The following is a 17,975-nucleotide window of genomic DNA, read 5'->3' as shown; positions in this document are numbered from 1 at the left end:
GCTCACATCAACTTGGTAGCCCTTTCAGGCAAATCATACATCATTGACTGTCGTTCAGGTACTCTCGAGCCGGGTAAACAGATATGGGTGTCTCGTCTTTCTCGTCGTACCCCAATTCTCATGCATCCATGTATAACGAAACACTGCAGCGGGTGCTACCGGCAATGGTGATATCCTGATACGCAACGAAGACTATGTTTCCCCTCCCCTCTCCTTCCTCCAATCCCGGCATACGCCTAGGGATTGTCCACGCCGGACAACATGGAAGCAGCCGCTTTTGTTTCTGCTTCCAACTGATTTCGAACTTGTTCTCCGTCCGATATCTTATAAATTTAGTTGTTGCTCGTTGCATGCATTGTCTTCCCTATACTTGTATCGAATTCATGGTCACTACAAATCCAAAGCGCTTGAGATATATCCACAGGACCTCTGGGATGTCGCGTGTAAATCAGCCAACAAAATGAAGCAAAAACTTCCGTTTTCCGATTGGAGACACGGGGATGTAAAGCCCTGTTGAGTCGTCCCGCAGTAATACTGATGCAAATACAGTCGCTACAGACCTCGTTCAGCAGATATTCTAATGAACTCTGTATAATGCATGATAGACGCACCCAGCCTTTCTGCCATTTCCGCTTGATTCGTCGATGATTGTGACGACAGTTTTTGCAGGGACATATAATGGAGGAATGCAGTAAGCGAGATCCATACCTAGGAAGAGTTAACAAGAGGTGTGTGTGCACCATGTGTGGAACCTTACATTGACTGATTCAGGAGGAAATTCATCCAGTAGCTGGGACTCGCATAAAGACTATCCAAGATACTGGAGTTTTGTGAACGTACCTCGAATGCCTCGTCTCTACTTGTCATTTGCAGACACCGCGCATGGAGGTACGGGGGCACCACAGGATCTACCAACGAGTCCAATAACTGTACCAACGTAGATACAATGGCAGTCGTCAGCGGACCGTGTTCTTCTCCAGACTGGGGGGATGGGAATTGATCTCCTGTATCAAGACACTATGAACAGTTATTAACACATGCATGAATGTCGAAGATGACTCGTAAATACCTCTCTGAAGTTTATGCATATGCTCTCTTCAATAAGACCATTGAATAAATCACTCTAGAGCGCCATTAGGACATGCAGTCAGAACCTTTATGGCACGAACTGGATCGGTGACATAGGTCATCAACCAATTGATCAATCTCATGATCTCCCTCGGAGCGTTTACTAACTGCTGGGCAGGCATCTGATCGTTCGGAGACTTCATAGATCGCACGGGACAGGGAAGTCGTGTAAGTCTGGCAAGCTTGTTTGCGAAGCAAGTATATTCTGTGCTTGTCATATTCAGTGAGTATATCATGCTGAACAGGAATGGGCGTACGGTATTCGCCGGTGACCGAGATGAAGTGATCTTTCCCTAGAGCAGTATGCAGTATGAGGGTAAAATCCAAGCGGGGCGGTAAAAGATTCAGCCGTGACGCAGACGAGTTATCGACGAACACTGTGACGGTGATAGTCGACGATTCACCCGGACGAAATAGGCCCTGCAAAGAAAGAAGTTTGCGGGTTAGCCTGAGCTTGACAGTACGAGGATGCCTCGCACCACCACAGGATCAATCTTAAGCCATTCTGGACCTTTAATACGACATATTAATTGGTGACACGAGAGCTCAGGTGTTGCTTACAGATTGGCTGTTCAACATCTGCAGTGACAAATCGATAAACACAGGGGATCTGGAAATCATAATCATCGAAGGTTGTGCAAATTACTGAGTCAACTTGCCTGTCCATTATTCTGAATGGATAACGTTTGTCGGATTAGACGCCTGTAACTTTGAGCCAAACTTCAGTCATCACCAACTAGGAGGTGCAAGAGCCTACTAGACTTTTCCAAAGTCCAATTTCATTGGCTGCAGCTTGATTTTCGGTATTTCGGAAGAATGTTCCACGCCCCATAACTCCCGATACAGCTTCGAGGCGGCGATCTCACGTCTCTGCTTGTCAACGATTGATACCTGATAAACATCGAGCATGAATGGATCGTCATGGCATTGTGGACAGAAAACACACGTTTAAATCAAAATCAGCGGATACTGGACGATGATCACTCAATGTTATTTGAGGATGGCTGCAGTATGAACGTTGGGCGACTGGAACACTTGGAGCTGACATATGTAATATGCGGTCCGTCCATGCGGGTTTGCGCCTAACAGGATAAGTCAACTGCTCTAATAGTAAGCCAATTGCGAAAACCACTCACTTTCGATCATATCCCAGAGAATCTTCTGATGTATTTGACGCGTATCTGTACGAACTACCACGCCCAGCGATTGAATTTATGTAATTATTCGGCAGGAAACTACGCACGGCATATGTGTAATTGCATGCTCCGAGAACTCGGCAAATGCTTTCCCGCTTGCGATAGCCATCTTCAACTGAGTGCTCGATACAATCAGCACGGTGATCAATTATGTCAGTCATCATCTAACCTGATCATACTTAAGCAAAAGTGGGACGTTACCCGGGCCTGGAAAAGATGTTAGTAGTTCTCTGACGTCCCCGTCCGCAAGATCTATCCTGTAATTCAAATCTGTGACGGCCAAATTAATCATTCATCTCGTGAGGTAATAATCAACCAACCTCCCTAAAGTTCCAAAAGTGTAAGTGAGGTAATGGAGAGGGCAAGTTACAACGCACCATCCAGAATAATACGTCACTTTCAAACAACCCAACAGGCCTTCTCGAAGTTTCCGATGCGGTGTTCGCATAAGAATTAGAATCAAGCTCGTCAGTCTGATCAAAGACTAGGCGCCTGGAAAGATCGTGGAAGTCAAAGTTTCGCCTCTCTATCATTTCATCGAATGCTGCGAGATGTGCGTTAACAAAAGTGAGTACTGTGGGACTTGCGGAGATCTCTTGGGCTAAAGGTGTGTATGACATCCGTATTGCTGTTGCACCTTTATTGCCCTGCAGGATAAATGTTGATTAAATGCCACAGAAATCATGTTTATGCCTATACCATAATGCCCATGATTCCTGCACCAGCGGTGCTAAATCTGATGTCACTAAAGCATGACAGACGCGACTTCTTCGCAATTGCAACGATCAGCATGCCAACCAGCTGTTTGGAAGCGAGCTGACGGACATTATATATCGTATTGCAGTAGATACATAAATAAAACACGATACCTTCTCGTAGAGAATGCCTCTCTCACCCAACCCAGCCAAGATGGCTTCCACCCACGCATCTTCCCTGACGGTACTGGTAGCATACAAAAGGGCTTCGGTTGAAAGGTCTAGTTCTTGGAAGCCTAGCACAAGGAGATCTGGATCAGAGACCTTTGCGTCGTTGTTCAAACTTGCATGAGCTAGTGTGGCAGAAGAAGCTCCTAGGCTGGTGGTCATATCTAAATCAAGGAGTGAGGTGCAATCAATGACAAATTGACATGGTGACAAAACGTCACTGACGTTCATCAACTGGGTTTGGAAGTATGTCGAGTGGTGATATGGATTTCAAAGGTGAGATCCATCCCGATATCTCTGAATTCCGCTTTGTTTGTCTGAGCCAGGGCGATAGGTCCTGCGACGGCATTTTTCCATTGACATTGAATGTCCCCGTGCGGATGCTGTTCATGAGCGAAGTTGCCCGTTAAAATAATTCAAGAACAGTATTAGCGAGCATACAGCAGGCGCGCCGATGACCCAGTGAAAGCTTCTTCAATAGCTTTGTTATAGATCCAATTTTCGCGAACAATGCTGATATCATCCGCATCGTCTCCTGGAAGACCCGCACTTGCCGGCGAAAGTCGCGTATGCAACGGTGCATTGACCATGCGCAAATCTATAGGAGATGAAAAGGCTAGTATCAAGTCAGCTCGTGTATTTACATTTACGTGATCGGAGGTATCGTACATTTCAAAGAGCTCTCTTGCGTGTAAAGTGATAGCCAAGAGAAATCAGCATCGAATTCATGTCTAGCTACAATTAGTAGATACACTGGTAAGTCAATATAGGGGACGTAAAAGAAGGACAGCTGACTGAACATGTCCTTCAAACGTCTGCATTCTGCAGTGAAGGACTGCAATTTCCTCGTATCTCGTGTGATTAAAGTATGGCTTCGTGTTTCAGTAGCCAGTTCATACTTTATAGTCAAAGTAAGTTCTGTCGATGCGATGAGAATGCGACTTATTGTATTAGCCGCATTTACACACCTGATCTCGACTGACCTAGCGTAGCGGCAGTCTCTCCCCCAGATGCGCGAAGGTCTAAAGTTTTTCTCCTTGCTTGTGCAACAGAGAACGAAAAACTTCCAGAAATCGGATACGCAACTTCCACACTCAAGTCCTCGATAGAGCGACCCGGTGTGCGCTTGAAAATAAGAACGCTTCTCAGAGTCAGCACAAAGTTGAACGAGCGGAGCTTAGTAGAAGCATCTGTACGGCAGGAAAGGGACCCTGACGTATCCCACTTCTAGCATAAAAACAACAGATCCTGCGCGAGAACCATTGACACAGGAAGCAAGTTACACACCTGCCTTCTTCATCTCCCACGTATTCCCTTCTGTGCGATACAACGGCCAGAATGCGTCTGGATCGGTCATCTGTAGAAGAACTTGAAAGGTCACCGCGTTCTTGAAGTTGTGTGACCTCGACTTCGAGTGCCGCCTTGAGATTCTCAGATGATCGCAGAAGGGATTGAACTGTGGCTTCCATTATCCCATTCATAGGTGGGTGGTCTAGATGACTTCACTTCCTAAAGAAATCTTCACCTGTTGTCAAAGGGTTATTGTAAGTACAAAGGTGTAGCTCTGCTACCGTGGAGCCATGTGACTGATGTGACCACGTGCGTCTTAATGATATTCTCACGTTTCCCCGCAAAGTTCTTTCTTTGGAACTGGGGATGGGCAGCCTGTCCAGAGCCTCAGTGAGCGTCAGACGACATTGAAGTCTGTCAGAAACAATTGGGTTAGTACGAACGGCCGCAGCACCGTAGTGAAACAAGAAAGGTACAACCATTTGATTGACGTGCCCTAGATGGAACAAAAACTAACAAAAAGTCGTTGTTCCGGTCACGAGCCTCGTCGATCGTAGATTTGTCTCGAATCTTTACCTTTGTAAGTTATAGTCACAGGTGGCGTGAGGCAAAGCACTGCAGGTTATAAAAGCAGACTACTACGTCTTCCGATTTCTTACATCCAATTTTATTTTCCCAACACACGACCACTTTGATCCCCAACAGACCTCATCACTACAAAGGCTCATCATGACTCGCACAGAACGCGCTGGCTTCCCTCGTGCTTTATTACGGGATCGCTCTGAGTCCAAGTCCGGCCTCGACAAGTCCGTTCGAAAGAATGGCAGTGGCCAACACAATTGGGGTAGTATCAACGATGAACGCTACCTCGAGGCCGCCGCACTTGCAGACGAGGAGGAGGAAGAATTCGAGGAAAATACCACAGGCCAGCAACGCAATAATTGTACGTAATGACTGCACTGTCATGCTCCACGCTCATCACGGTGCTCTAGCCGTTCACGAGAAGCCCAAACCCGAGAAACGGATCAACTCCTTCACGGAGGAAGAAAGGGAGAGTGCTAGGCAGATTAGGAAGAACGCACTCAAGGCACAAGGTCGGTCACTGTACGGAATGTGACACATGCAACAGCTAATTGTTATCTTGTCTATTAGACCTCGATTTGTCTATGATTGCACGCACTTCTTCCGCTGCGTCTACATCTCCACCCACCAGGTCGCCTCCGGTCTCCATTACTGGCAGTGCAGAGGTACGTCGTTTTTTTGACGCCAGACAGAGGACCCAACATTTTTGTGTCAGACGGCCAGCATAAGGTCAGCATGAAGCGGATGCGAAACTGTCTGCTCAACATTTTACTTCGTGTTGACGATTTACGTCAAAATTACCGCAAAAAAACATACATAACACGCTTGTTCCTGTAATTGTACAAATTGTACTGTCACTGTTAAATTGTATTATGTCAAACACACTCCCCTCGGATCTTTGCCATACTGCGCACTTCACGTTACGTATTTCAAGCACCCGAGAACTCCCCATCTCCAAATATGTTGGCAACGATTGCTGTCATAAATTCTTCATATCCCAGTGGCTGCCTTAAGTCTTCGAAATCTCTCAGAGTACCAGGGTCCCTTACAGTTTCCCTACCAATCGCTATGAGTACCATGGTCTCCAGCCCAAGTTCTACTGCCTCGAGCACATTCAAAGGCTCTCGCCTTAAACAAAGCGCTACGTAAGAGGGCAACAGCCACTCCCGTACGTCGTGCTTCCGCGCCAGGGCAATCTTCTGGATGGGATCAAGCGGTGGGAGGCACTCTAGTTCATGCAACGCTCTCGCACGGATACGCTCCATTGCATAGCGGGTTGCAATCGACAGCAGTCTGATCCATTCGTCTGCTGTTGAGAAAGGAGATGGTGAGATACCCCTGAGAGGTAGTTAGTGATACGAGGTACGGTGATGTGTGAGAGGCATACCCATCGTATAGGAACTTGAGCAAAGCCTCAAACTCAGCGACTGTCACTTCAGGCAGGACGATGGGCTTGTCGTCAGTGAGTCCTTCAGGACCGTCCTGGGTTGGAGGACACACAAACATAGTGCGAAACACATCCGACTCGCGCTGCAAAAAAAAGCGATGTACACGGAATAACACCCCGTCTACCTATTAAATCACAATGTTCTTTAATGTGAAAATTCAGAAATGTAGAGATTTGGACTACCTACCAGGAAGACAGATAATTCATCCTGCAAATAAAACTCGGAATGTCTCGGCGGAGACCGCAGCTTCGTAAAGAATGAGGCAATGCTTCTTACGGACTCGACCGGGCTTGCGACAACGGATGACTGGCCGAGGAGTCCAGGAAGTCTTATGTTCCCCGATGGCGACCGGGAAGACCGGGAAACAGGTGAACTAAACGATAGTTGAGAGGCCGAGGCTGAGAGAGGGCTCATCGCACGAGAGGCAAAGCCTTCCGATGACGGAACACGATACGGGACTGCCAATACTGGGTGAGAGAGTTCTGGGGTACTGTCGAGACTTCTCCAGCTCATGTTGATGTTTTGTGTGGTCGGGCTGGTTGACTTAAAGTAAGAGTAGTCGAGCGTCTTACTTATATCTTCGAGCTGTGGTAGACTGCGCACCACAGCATGCTTGATCCGCGTGCTTTTCATTGAACATGTAGCATGCAGCCTCAGTGGCCCAGTGGGGCATGCGCACATAGAACCGAGTGGCCGGTGACCAATACATCGTTGGAAGATGTCACGGCATTCAAGTTCTCAGAAGAAAACTTGAAAGTAGCACAGAAGATTCAGATATTCGATCACAATGTGCATACCACACGTGTCACAGCTCCGGAGTGGACATAACAATCAACTCAGCGTTAACCTCTGATAGTCCTGACGTTTGACCATAGACATAAAGGCTTCGACTGGGAGAAGGATACGATTGAAAGACAAGGTGTCGCCAGATAAAATCCTAATTGTAGGCTACTCCAGACCATTAGTTCGCGTGTAACTTGAAACAAGATGGCACCCGTGTCGACGTCTTACCGAAGCTATGTCATATATCATTCCATGAATTTCAGGAAAATCACAACTCGGAGTAGGCAAGTCTCAACCAAAGATTGGCCGCCGGAGTCGCGGTCGCGGCGCGCGGATTTGCAAATTTAGCACATACATAGTCACGTGTTATTTGAAACTCCGAATCACTCTGAAAGCCTTCAAGCGGCGACTATGTTCAAGCCCTTCTTCACATCGAAGACGTCCAGTTTGGTTACTAGTCTATTCGGCGACATGAAAGCTCCCGCACGTGCATAGAACAGAACGATACCTTCTTCACATGGCAAGTTGAACCACCCTGAACCCAACCCTAGTAATCAGAGGCTTCCGATAGCTTCTACAGAAGTACCTTGTTCATCGTCATCGTTTTCAAGAATGTCCCAGTATATTTTCAGTGACACGAACCACCATTTTAGCCAATGTTTCCGACACACCCCTACTCTTCACCCGGATGTGTCGCCAATAGGGAGTTGTTGCCAGCTCAATAACAGGCATCTGGTCCCGCATCAATATTTTGCTTCCTAGACAACTCGCCGAAGCACTCAAGTCGTTCCTTCCATCTCTTTTGCAGGTCTGGCCCGCCCGGTCTGGCAGTAGACCTCTCCATCCGCATTGATCGCTCCTCCCACCGAAGCTTTTAAAATAGGATGCTGCGTTATAACCAGATAAATGTTAAGTTTCGCACAGGCTGATCCTCGCCTGATCAAGATTTTTTTTTCCGAGGAGGCGCTGGAAAACGGCAGTTGGTGTATCAAGTGTATATGAATAGGATAAGTTAAATACACCATAACTGAGGACTTTTGAATATTACCAGTCAGCTCTCCCAAAACCAATGCGCCAAATTTCTGTGGACCGACCTTTTCCCAGTCTATGTCTTATACGTCACAAGCGCTCCGATCGCCTTCAGACGTAGTTCAACCTCAATCATAGTAACAGATGCTTATACACTACGTTCGCCGTCGTCTTTTCATCCTCAGTCTCTGCAAATAGCGCGCGAATGTCACGACGACATCTCACTCTCGACAATGCCGTGTATAGTTGTCCGTGCGCGAAGGAGTCCGTGCGCAGGTCTAGTACTGCTTTCTGCAACGTCAGACCTTGACATCCGTTGAACGTGGTCGCGTATGCCGGTCTGAGAGGAAACTTTTTTTGGTTGACTGTCCAGGTGCTCCGCGGAGGCTTGAAAGTGATGCGAGACAGGCAATGCATCTCACCGGTCTGAGGGCACCGAAATCTCCAGGCAGCGCTTCGAGCATGATGTCGTTGAATGCATGTCATTGGATCCAGTAGAACGTGCGGGGGAAAAAGAAAGTCGATGGCATCGGTGATGCTCCCGATTTGATTGATGAGATGAAGAGCTTGGCGTTTGCCGGACCAGTCCTCTCCTAACATGTCCACGAAGTCGGTGTACTCTGGGTCTCCAATCGTGTGTACGGGCATGTTGAGAGTGAAGATGCGCATGAACTTTCATAGAGGAGATGAGTGGTCTTCTCATCCTCAGAGTCTGTTGGAAACAGCGCGCTCGAAAGTGCGCTTTTCATACTCAGTATCCGTTGAAAACAGCGCATGAATATCTCGGTGACATCGTACCCGAAGACAGGATGATGCTAGGTGAATAGGAACAGAGATCAGTGCGGCACGGGAGATCGAACAATTCGAATGTGAGTGGCGATCAGCTGGAGCGCACACGTGGGGTAGACGCGAATTGGTTCCATGGGATCAGACATTCCGTGCTTATATATATTAGAATGTATGCGACAAAATGGCACATTATACATACTATAGTGATCTAAATCGTAAAAAGAACCTCGAGCAGGGAGGGATATCGACTTTGCGTGAGAAGTATGCAGATGAGTAAACGAAACATGACATCTTCAAACGCAGAAAGTCAATATCAAAACACAGTCATCGACACATTGCATGACATAAAAAATAAAATGTATCGTACCATGGTCAGCATATGATTCCGATGTCTCTTTTGTGCTCAGCGCTGAGTGGCCACTCGTACCAAACACGTCCATAGTTTTGAGACCGCGCTGCATGTATCCAAGGTGGACATGAAATGGCTTTCTGGACGACACCGCATTCCAGACATTCATATTTAATCTTCGTTTGGACCCACTGCTTCCCGTAGTACTGCTTTCCGTGTGGATGAAAAACCATGTTATAAGCAGGTGCGTTGCACGCGGCACTCAAACACCGGTATATGTCAAGGCCCCAAGGCCGCCCGTCTCTGAGATTGGAGTATGCTAGGACCCTGGTGTGGACGGTACGTTGTCGCACTTTGTCTCCATTGGTCTTCATCTCGGCGAATGACAGAAATACGGGTGATTGGTTGAGGGCGTGTCTATCTTCACCAAATGATTCCTCCAGCGCGTCCCACATCTGCAAGCCGTATACATACACGTTCTCGATAAAGCGATTCAACGCAGGAACGACCACTGGATCCATTGTCGGTACACCCGAAAATGTAAGCACAAAATCGAGGATATCCCTGATTGGTTGTATATGAGACAATCATATTTTAGGATATCATGAAAATGTCACTTACTCTTTCACGAATCGTGTTAACAACAGTGCACTGTCATCAAGTCTTCCCGTGGATCCGCATGCGCAGATGACAAGCCCCCGAATGCATGGACCAACACCTGCTTTCTTGTTGATTGCGGAGATTGCATGCGTTGCAGCTCTCAAATTGTGATCCCCAATGTACTTTGAAAGAAGCTATGTTCGCAATCGTCCATATCCTTAGATAAATATTTTGAGATTTCAGAAATCTCACCTCATAAATTGGAATGGACGTTGGATTTCTCTCGTTTCCAGATACAACGAGATTGCCCGTCTTCGTGTCAGAATGCGTGTTGACGAATATCAACAGATTTCCCTCATAGTTGAACTCACGCATCCAATCGAAGGAAGGGGTCATAGCTTGTGGACAATTATTCCCGGCTCTCAGGGCTCGCGTCATTATATGTAACTTTTCAATCATCATTAGAGTGAAAGAGTTATCCAGTAAAAATGAACACACGCACCCTGCTTTTATCCCGACGATAATGTTCTTCCAGCGTTAATCTGATTAGATTTGAAGCAAACGGGCTTTCAAAACCACTCCATGACAAGAAAATAGCGAGCAGTGGGAAACGGTTGCGATAGAGAAAGTCTTGTCGAACAGAGTATCCTTGAACATTGTACTGTTGTAATGAGTGATTTATAGATGTGTGACAATGAAGCAGCGGATTGACTTACAGTCATTGCTAGACCTTTATCCCGATGGCATCGAGGACACATGAATGTCTTTTCAGTCACGCTCATGTTACCGGTCTCTGGATCAGAGAATATATTCACGCATCCGTGATCGCATTCACTCAAGCCGACACACACAGGGTTCCCGCAACCTTCAGCCTGACATGTCCATATGTAAGGTCCAACGTCGTGGCAATAAATACAGCACTCAAAGAATGTTAATGACGCTCTGGTTCAAAATAGGTAGGAACATACGATCATCGGGTCTTTGATCCTGTCAAATGCTTGAAAATTGCGAGACTTGAGCCCATCGACATCTTCGACGTCCATCGCGTTCGGGTCATCATCCGTAATAGAGACAAGTCTAACATAGGGTGCATCAGGTGAATTTGAATCCGCCCTCCTACGTTTTCTCTTTGCAGGCTGTTTTTCGTTGCTTACTACAGGTGCCGGTGCCACTTCCGTTCTACGGCGATTATTCTGCACCAATTGCTGTTGTTGTGGACGAGGTGCAGGTGCAGTAGGGGCAGAATTTGCTAATGGCTTAGCTTGTGTGGAATGGCCGGGAGTGAGAAACGATGATTTAGCTTGTATAAACGCTGGTTCTGCTTGAGCAAAATGGCTGAGCCTGGGTGGCAGAGACGCCATGAACACTGCTTGATATTGGTCGGTTGGTAATGCCAAATATGTCAGTTTCACGCGGCTCTGTTAATTTCAAAACGTAGGAATATGTTACCAATTCTGGATACGTGAGCCACTGCGCCACTCAGCGCCCCAATGGCAACACATTGAAACGCAGTAAGAGCTACGACTTCAAGACATGATCAGAAAAACATTGACCTCCAGAGCCCTTTTCCAATATAGTCGCTTCATTTCTCGCATCTGTAGACTGTCGTAGTGGATGCATTTGTACCATACTCTGGCAATAAAGATCATTTAGCCACGCTCCCTTACCCCCATGTCTCCTGGCTTCTTTATGATGATCGGTCCAAGTTTTTCGACGTCTGATATTAGGGAACCACGAAGGGTGGAAACTATAGTAGCGCATGCAGCTACTGCATATTGCAATTTGCGAACGAGAGACTTTCAGACCGCCACATCTATCAGTAGTAGCCGAGTCAGCACTCTGATATTGTAGTCTCAGATTGCGACGTGGTTAAATTATTCTATCACACTATGGCGCACGGCGTTCAGGCTCGCCGGTTGACAAACCGCAAAGAAAATAATGTTTAGATGGTGCCGAATGGTTATAAGAGGTGGAGACCAACGGGCAGTTCTCAGTAGTGTGCCGTGGATAACCTTCTTGGGGGTTATCCACTGTGGATATCCACCCTGGAGAAATTGGGGGTGAGTTATCCACCGGTGAGTAGGGTGGATATCCACCGGCGGCAAAACCGGCCCGGCGGATCCGGGCGCTGCAAAAATTTTCAATTCATGGCGTGTTTCGCAAAATTTGCGCTCGTTCATCAATACTAAAGAAATATATTATATAGCAGATCTATTCCATGTCCCAGTCTGCCTCCGTCAAGACCCTCTCTTGCACAAAGGGTAAATCTAATTCACATCTTTTCCTGCCACGAGAATGGCACCTTGTGCAGCTTCGAGGATGTCGTGCACCCACTTCTCAAGGATGATGTCACCTGAACATTTTTCAATCCATGTTTCCAAAACATCTACGACGGCCTCTATTTCGGGTCCTCGCTCCGTGAGTTTCAGGCCGTCAACACGACTGCCAAACCTAACTTCTAATTCTCAATTGACAGCACCAGCCTCGCCAATGTCTGCAGCCCATTCGGCATCCGTGCTGAAGTCGGAGAATTTGTACCTGGATTCTGCTGCTAGTGGAACGGGGATGTGCGTTGGCAGCGCTTCGAGACATAGTCGCAGCTCGACTAATTGATCTTGGAGTTGTTGCTTCATGTAAGTTTAGTGGATCGTGGATCTCAAAGGCTGGGGGGATGAATATCTCAAAGATCACAATAATCCATTCATTTTTTCGCGTTGATGTTCAACCAAAAAAACATTGCTTGACGTCGCATGAAGTTACGCCAAAACGAGTAAGCTTGTAGACTTGCAATGTTCAACAATTAAGCTTTTTAAGTGTATTTAATGTTATTTATTGTGACCCCGTGCACGCACACTGTTTCTTGAGTTATTCACATAATCCACCCTATTGATTTTGGCTTCGAGTTATCCACCTAGTTACTCACGTGGATAACTAGGTGGATATCCACGTGGGTGGATAACTCAATAGTTATCCACGGTACACTAGTTCTCAGCATTACCGCTCAATTCGCCAAAGTCCATTAGTGGTTCAAACAAAGACACAATTACGTGACAAGGTATACACCCCTAAACGAAGGCCGTCAAGTACGCCTGCATCTATGCTCTCCGAAATGTGGTCAAGATCGAGATGCGGAAAAATGGTCTGGTTTAGTTCCATACAGCCCGTGATTGCAGGGGGTAGCGTGTATCGCATGGCCACGGGAGTCACAAGAAATATTTTGTCGTAATCATCAGCACTGAGGGATGCAGCAAAGTCATCTTGGGACGCCCCGGCGAGATCAACGAAAGAAACTAAGCCAGTTGCAACATCTGAGTGATACTACGTCAGCTGAACCTGCTTGCATCGAGCAAATGGGAATAACCTCGTTCGTTAACGCCAAGGAGGTGGAGCGGCGGCATGTACGTCTTCCAGTAGATTATGTTTGTCCGCGTGCCGAGGGAAGCATTAGCAACCAAGGGATGGAGGTGGAATAGGGAGGGTACTACGCCTCCTTGATGTAGAATTCCAAATAGAACCGCGAGCACGAAGTTGAATATGGAGCAGGATACCTACAAAGTTGTTAGCAGCCTCTGGTTGACTTCAATGTGTTAACATACCCAGAATGTTTTGCCAACATGGGCCAATTGTCCAGTGTTTGCTATCAAGACAATAATTGGCAACAAAAGAGGCACCAAGAAGCGAGGTTCTTGGTGAGGTTGCACAGATAGGACAGACAATGACAAAATGATCATTTGTATGATTGCTGCGAGTGGACAAAATGTGAGTGGTTGCGAGCACTGTCAATAAAAGCCCTTACTCGGGTGAAGAACGTCGACTTCGAATGATTTGTCATTTTTCTTATTAAACAATGTGGCGCTGTCCACAATCACGCGCACTGCTAGCCAAGTGATCCAGGGGCCGAACAACATCGGAAGGTTCACGAAAATGTGGAGCCAACGTGGATGAACTCCATGTTCTGCCAGATTTTGGGACGCGAAATTATACATGAGAAAATTAAAAGGTGTCACCACGATGTCGTCAAGGGTACCTCGAAAATATAGGGTGTCCGCCACCAAAAATGCGGTACATGTCCCTGCTGCAGTGAATAACGGCGGGACGACAAGCCGCAGCCACCTGGTCACAGTTCTGGCATGTATAAACGTTCCAAGTGCGACCTGAAATGCGATGGGCGCCCCGAATATCAAGAAGGTTGGGCGAGTGAATATACCAGTCACAAAGGTTATGGCTAGTAAGTGGATATCATAACTCTACCGGTAGATTAGATTCGAGATCCTCGAGAAGTCGGGAATAGCCAAACGGACCTTATCCAGCATCTTAACCGAACGTATCTTGCGCAAGAACAACAGACTCAAAGAAATAAGGACAGCCTCGATAGAATTCGAGAAGGGTCGAACCTGGAACGTGTTCATGACATGAGACGACGCCAGAAGCAGAAGACCAAGGCGTCGGGCACTCGGCGTCGGCACCAAACTCATCAAGCTGTAATCTAATAATGCTTTGAGTTTCATAAGCTGCAGAGATGCATTACAACGATTTACCGATCAGCCCAGATAAGAGCAAGAAGGCGGACCGTTCTAGTCGAAAGAGTAGGATTGGATGCACTCCCTGTATTAAGTGTTCCTCTAAACAGGCCGTGTAAGACATACATGACAGTTCCAGCACAAAGTTTCTCACTGCTGAGGACCTTAGCAAACCAGACAGGGATTCCAGTTGTCGCAAATGCCGGTACTATAGAACGAACGGGAAGTACAGCGGACCATTCCCAAGTACGGATGGTATGGTAAGGCATGAGATCACCTTAAATATTTAGATTCTGGGATTAGAGTGGCAGGAGAAACACGAGGCTTAGACTCACCGGAGGTCACTTCTCCATTCTGCATGTGTTCATCTGGGTGAATGTACCCAGTTCCAAGAAGCGCAAAGCATATCCGTAACGTCCATAGACCCACATAAATCCATCTGAACGTACGTGTTGCTAACACCACGTTTCAATAAACAAAGCTCGCGAAGGACTTGTCGAGCACCTAACAGATCATAAACAGTTAGCCAAGTATTGCACTTGGACTTGAATGTCGAGTACTTTTGTATGGATCAGAGTGGGCACGACACGCTGTCGGAGATTGAAATCCATCTTGTACTCAGGCTGATATCTTCAACACCCCTGCGATGGTCTGTCTTTTAATCTCTTGTGCTGCAGTTCACTGCTAAAGGCTTCTATCCGTCCCCATATGTCTGTGCCGTATTTATACAACCGTTCTTATATTCTGGTCGTCCTTGCCACATGCAGGCATCACTCCACTTCTGCTCAGAGTGCAATAATCTGCTTTACCCAAAGGCTGACACTGGGCGTCGCATCATGGTTTACGCTTGTCGAATATGTAGCGAAGAGGAGATCGGCGAGAACAAGTGTGTCTACAGGAATGATTTACTAACAGTCACCAAGTAAGTGCTTGAAGCTGAAATATTTTGTGCCATCTTACTGACCTTTAAATCAAACAGAGAACAGGTGGGAATTACTACCGACCTGGGATCGGATCCCACATTGGTTCGTCACCGCTCCGCGTCATCTTACATTACCCTATCTAATTCTGATATCAGGCGCACTCAAATATTACATGTCCGCATTGTGGCCAAGACGAGTACGCGATGTCAATACGATACAGCTTACCCTTGCTAACCATATCTCCTACTCCACTCTAGCGCCGTTTTCTACCAGGATCAGTCAAAACGGAAGGAAACCCGCATGATTCTGTTTTTCGTGTGTACCAAGTGTAACCACAGTTTCACGGATCCTTCGCTCCCGCAGGACAATCGACCTGACACCTCCTGACGCTCGCAGCTAAATCGTTATCAATTGCATCTATTTCGCACAATCTGTAATTTACCTCCCTTCATAATCGGTTATTTCCTATCATCATCAACCATTGTGACGCCATAACCTAGGCCCAGGGGCCAGGCTAGTACTCTCAGATGTAAACCAAATGTCCTACTGCCTCCATGGTGTGCCCTGGCTGGTTTCCAAAGTTGTACCTTGACTATCTCGACCCTCCAAACAATCGCCGAGAGATGTTGGATGAAATGACGGAATACGGGCCATGCGGGTCCCGTGCGGTCTTCTCCGCACAATCATTTCCCACTACCATGCGGTCTTCCTAATCGTCGTGCACTCGGGGCTTTGGAGTAGGCAATCCGACTGGTTGTGGGCATCTCCTATCGCTGACTTAGTTCGGTCCCGCAATGCTGACGGTCATCACCCTCAGCCAGTAAATATAGTGCACCATCGCCCTTTCATGACTACATTTCTTGTACTTGTAGGAATGTTTCATCGCTCAGCGAAGCGACTAAAATGCGATCGAAATGAGGACGTACGATCTGAGGTCTGGAATTACTTGCCCGTTTCATATCGGAAAGTGAATTGATGACACCGTCCTCGAGGCTTGTAGAAGTCTTTTGTGGCAACCGAGAAACATTACGTTGCTGCAATGCTGCTCGTTGGCTCATTTTATATTGACTAAAAGATGCACCATCCTCGAGGAGTAAGTACTACCCGTAGAAGTGTTTCGCGAAGGGAAGAGAACAACGCAGTCTTCGAGGCCCTCAAAGAAGTCACGACGGGCATAATTTAATGTGCTACTCGTCAACCAGAGACAAGCGCCCACCTTTGAACGTCGCGCGATGTGATCTGTATGTGGAGTCAGCATCAAGCCGCGGCAGTTCATCGAAGAAACGTTACGTGTCCTCTGTTCCATTTTCGACTTCTTTCATTTTCCCCGCCAACCCCGTTGACGCGCCCTGTATACAAACATGACGACCCACGACCCTGACCTGGTGCCGGCATCTTGCTACCTTGGTGAATCAGCAGCTAGTACGTACCCGAACTGTCAATGTTTACTCCTGACCATTAGTTGCAGCGCCCATAACTGGCACAAGGGCCCCAGGGAAAAAACAGATGGTGGCTTATTATGTGATTATATTTGAACCTGATGATAGATGCTGATGGAAGGCTGTGAACTGCAAAGGGGATCGATGGCTGACAAAGGGACGCCAAACGTCGTGCGGGACACCGTGCACCGATACCGACTGGAGATAAGTATAGGACGAGCAATCGGACTTCACGTCTTCAGGGTATGTGCCCTTGTGCTCCCTTTCATCTCGTCCACTACGGCGCTTTGCCATGCACCTTAGTTTTGGTGAGGAAGCGTCCGTTTCGAAGGGCCCTCTGTGGTCAAACCATGTTGGCAATAATGTTACCTCAAGGCCAAGAACCATGAACGCGGCAGGGCAAGGTACCTAGAACCCGAAGAGCCCTGCTTTGTGATTGATGAATCCATCGTTAAGGGAAGTAGTAGCCTGTAAGGTCCAGGATTATTATAGTACTGCGACATGAACGGAGACCTCAGGAATCCCGTGACCCCGGGCCAGACGTGAAGCTGCTCCTGACAACCCGACGGGCACTTGATCATTCACCCCAACTCGAATCAGATTGACCTGGCCAGATCAGAAAAGTGTGTGATGTGCATGCTGTAGAGAAGCTTCCATGGCATCTGCCACATCCTCCATAAGTTATAAGAACCATAGATTGCCGAATAGCCGCCCCCGGTCGAGATTACATGATGAGTTCGGCGCAAGTGCGCCACGGACTTACGCTGGCCAGGGATAGTGACATCAGACAGAGTCAACGGCATCCTTGGACCTTCATTCCCTGCAAGGGCGCACTAAGGAGGAAACTATCTTAGTGGGCTCTTTACGGCACAAGTTACAGAGTCCCTGAAAACTCGAAAGGAGATAGAACGGGTCCAGGCAATTTATCGGGTAATTATTCGAATAAAGATGATTTTAAATATGTATTTACTGGATA

The 17,975-nt window shown here is 47.2% G+C and overlaps 8 protein-coding genes across 8 annotated transcripts; 2 read left to right on the top strand and 6 right to left on the bottom strand.

Annotated features, from left to right (window-relative positions):
* Positions 1-448: 448 nt before the first annotated feature.
* Positions 449-4,728, bottom strand: F5891DRAFT_1185300 (DNase I-like protein; the record flags this gene model as incomplete). The annotated part of the gene is made up of 25 exons (XM_041366539.1): positions 449-552; positions 612-708; positions 758-790; positions 841-1,017; positions 1,070-1,123; positions 1,170-1,333; positions 1,386-1,548; positions 1,608-1,639; positions 1,690-1,738; positions 1,813-1,830; positions 1,891-2,019; positions 2,075-2,210; positions 2,265-2,318; positions 2,372-2,439; positions 2,494-2,581; positions 2,641-2,648; positions 2,702-2,971; positions 3,024-3,140; positions 3,194-3,411; positions 3,473-3,630; positions 3,689-3,863; positions 3,917-3,982; positions 4,043-4,165; positions 4,216-4,474; positions 4,531-4,728. The coding sequence occupies 25 exons, from the start codon at positions 4,726-4,728 to the stop codon at positions 449-451; spliced, it is 2,958 nt and encodes a 985-aa protein (XP_041229252.1).
* Positions 4,729-4,962: 234 nt separating this feature from the next.
* F5891DRAFT_82242 (uncharacterized protein) lies at positions 4,963-5,953 on the top strand. The gene is made up of 5 exons (XM_041373230.1): positions 4,963-5,009; positions 5,080-5,480; positions 5,530-5,631; positions 5,690-5,784; positions 5,835-5,953. Exons 2-5 carry the CDS (start codon positions 5,267-5,269, stop codon positions 5,856-5,858), a joined length of 435 nt encoding a protein of 144 aa, XP_041229251.1. The 5' UTR covers positions 4,963-5,009; positions 5,080-5,266; the 3' UTR covers positions 5,859-5,953.
* Positions 5,954-6,048: 95 nt separating this feature from the next.
* On the bottom strand, positions 6,049-6,981 carry F5891DRAFT_947212 (uncharacterized protein; the record flags this gene model as incomplete). The annotated part of the gene is made up of 3 exons (XM_041374724.1): positions 6,049-6,457; positions 6,507-6,691; positions 6,754-6,981. 3 exons carry the CDS (start codon positions 6,979-6,981, stop codon positions 6,049-6,051), a joined length of 822 nt encoding a protein of 273 aa, XP_041229250.1.
* A 1,197-nt stretch (positions 6,982-8,178) lies between these two features.
* F5891DRAFT_81884 (uncharacterized protein) lies at positions 8,179-9,282 on the bottom strand. The gene is made up of 2 exons (XM_041373229.1): positions 9,178-9,282; positions 8,179-9,120 (listed from the first exon to the last, which is right to left on the bottom strand). Exon 2 carries the CDS (start codon positions 9,046-9,048, stop codon positions 8,512-8,514), a length of 537 nt encoding a protein of 178 aa, XP_041229249.1. The 5' UTR covers positions 9,049-9,120; positions 9,178-9,282; the 3' UTR covers positions 8,179-8,511.
* A 3-nt stretch (positions 9,283-9,285) lies between these two features.
* On the bottom strand, positions 9,286-11,499 carry F5891DRAFT_1017795 (uncharacterized protein). Its single transcript, XM_041361015.1, has 7 exons — positions 11,086-11,499; positions 10,834-11,037; positions 10,620-10,778; positions 10,370-10,564; positions 10,139-10,311; positions 9,536-10,081; positions 9,286-9,459 (listed from the first exon to the last, which is right to left on the bottom strand). Exons 1-6 carry the CDS (start codon positions 11,476-11,478, stop codon positions 9,541-9,543), a joined length of 1,665 nt encoding a protein of 554 aa, XP_041229248.1. The 5' UTR covers positions 11,479-11,499; the 3' UTR covers positions 9,286-9,459; positions 9,536-9,540.
* Positions 11,500-12,309: 810 nt separating this feature from the next.
* Positions 12,310-12,841, bottom strand: F5891DRAFT_1017791 (uncharacterized protein). The gene is made up of 2 exons (XM_041361014.1): positions 12,594-12,841; positions 12,310-12,535 (listed from the first exon to the last, which is right to left on the bottom strand). The coding sequence occupies exons 1-2, from the start codon at positions 12,707-12,709 to the stop codon at positions 12,385-12,387; spliced, it is 267 nt and encodes an 88-aa protein (XP_041229247.1). The 5' UTR covers positions 12,710-12,841; the 3' UTR covers positions 12,310-12,384.
* A 147-nt stretch (positions 12,842-12,988) lies between these two features.
* F5891DRAFT_1017780 (glycosyltransferase family 22 protein) lies at positions 12,989-15,248 on the bottom strand. The gene is made up of 9 exons (XM_041361012.1): positions 15,147-15,248; positions 14,973-15,092; positions 14,792-14,914; positions 14,656-14,739; positions 14,419-14,603; positions 13,914-14,364; positions 13,714-13,859; positions 13,479-13,665; positions 12,989-13,425 (listed from the first exon to the last, which is right to left on the bottom strand). Exons 1-9 carry the CDS (start codon positions 15,151-15,153, stop codon positions 13,145-13,147), a joined length of 1,584 nt encoding a protein of 527 aa, XP_041229246.1. The 5' UTR covers positions 15,154-15,248; the 3' UTR covers positions 12,989-13,144.
* F5891DRAFT_81760 (uncharacterized protein) lies at positions 15,238-16,031 on the top strand. The gene is made up of 4 exons (XM_041373228.1): positions 15,238-15,559; positions 15,617-15,662; positions 15,716-15,756; positions 15,818-16,031. The coding sequence occupies exons 1-4, from the start codon at positions 15,399-15,401 to the stop codon at positions 15,945-15,947; spliced, it is 378 nt and encodes a 125-aa protein (XP_041229245.1). The 5' UTR covers positions 15,238-15,398; the 3' UTR covers positions 15,948-16,031.
* Positions 16,032-17,975: the final 1,944 nt, after the last annotated feature.

Source organism: Suillus fuscotomentosus, assembly GCF_016647785.1.
Source record: "Suillus fuscotomentosus strain FC203 chromosome Unknown F5891scaffold_12, whole genome shotgun sequence".
Taxonomy (NCBI): domain Eukaryota; kingdom Fungi; phylum Basidiomycota; class Agaricomycetes; order Boletales; family Suillaceae; genus Suillus; species Suillus fuscotomentosus.
Note: the sequence above shows the minus strand (reverse complement) of the source record. Positions and strands in the feature narration are given on the sequence as shown.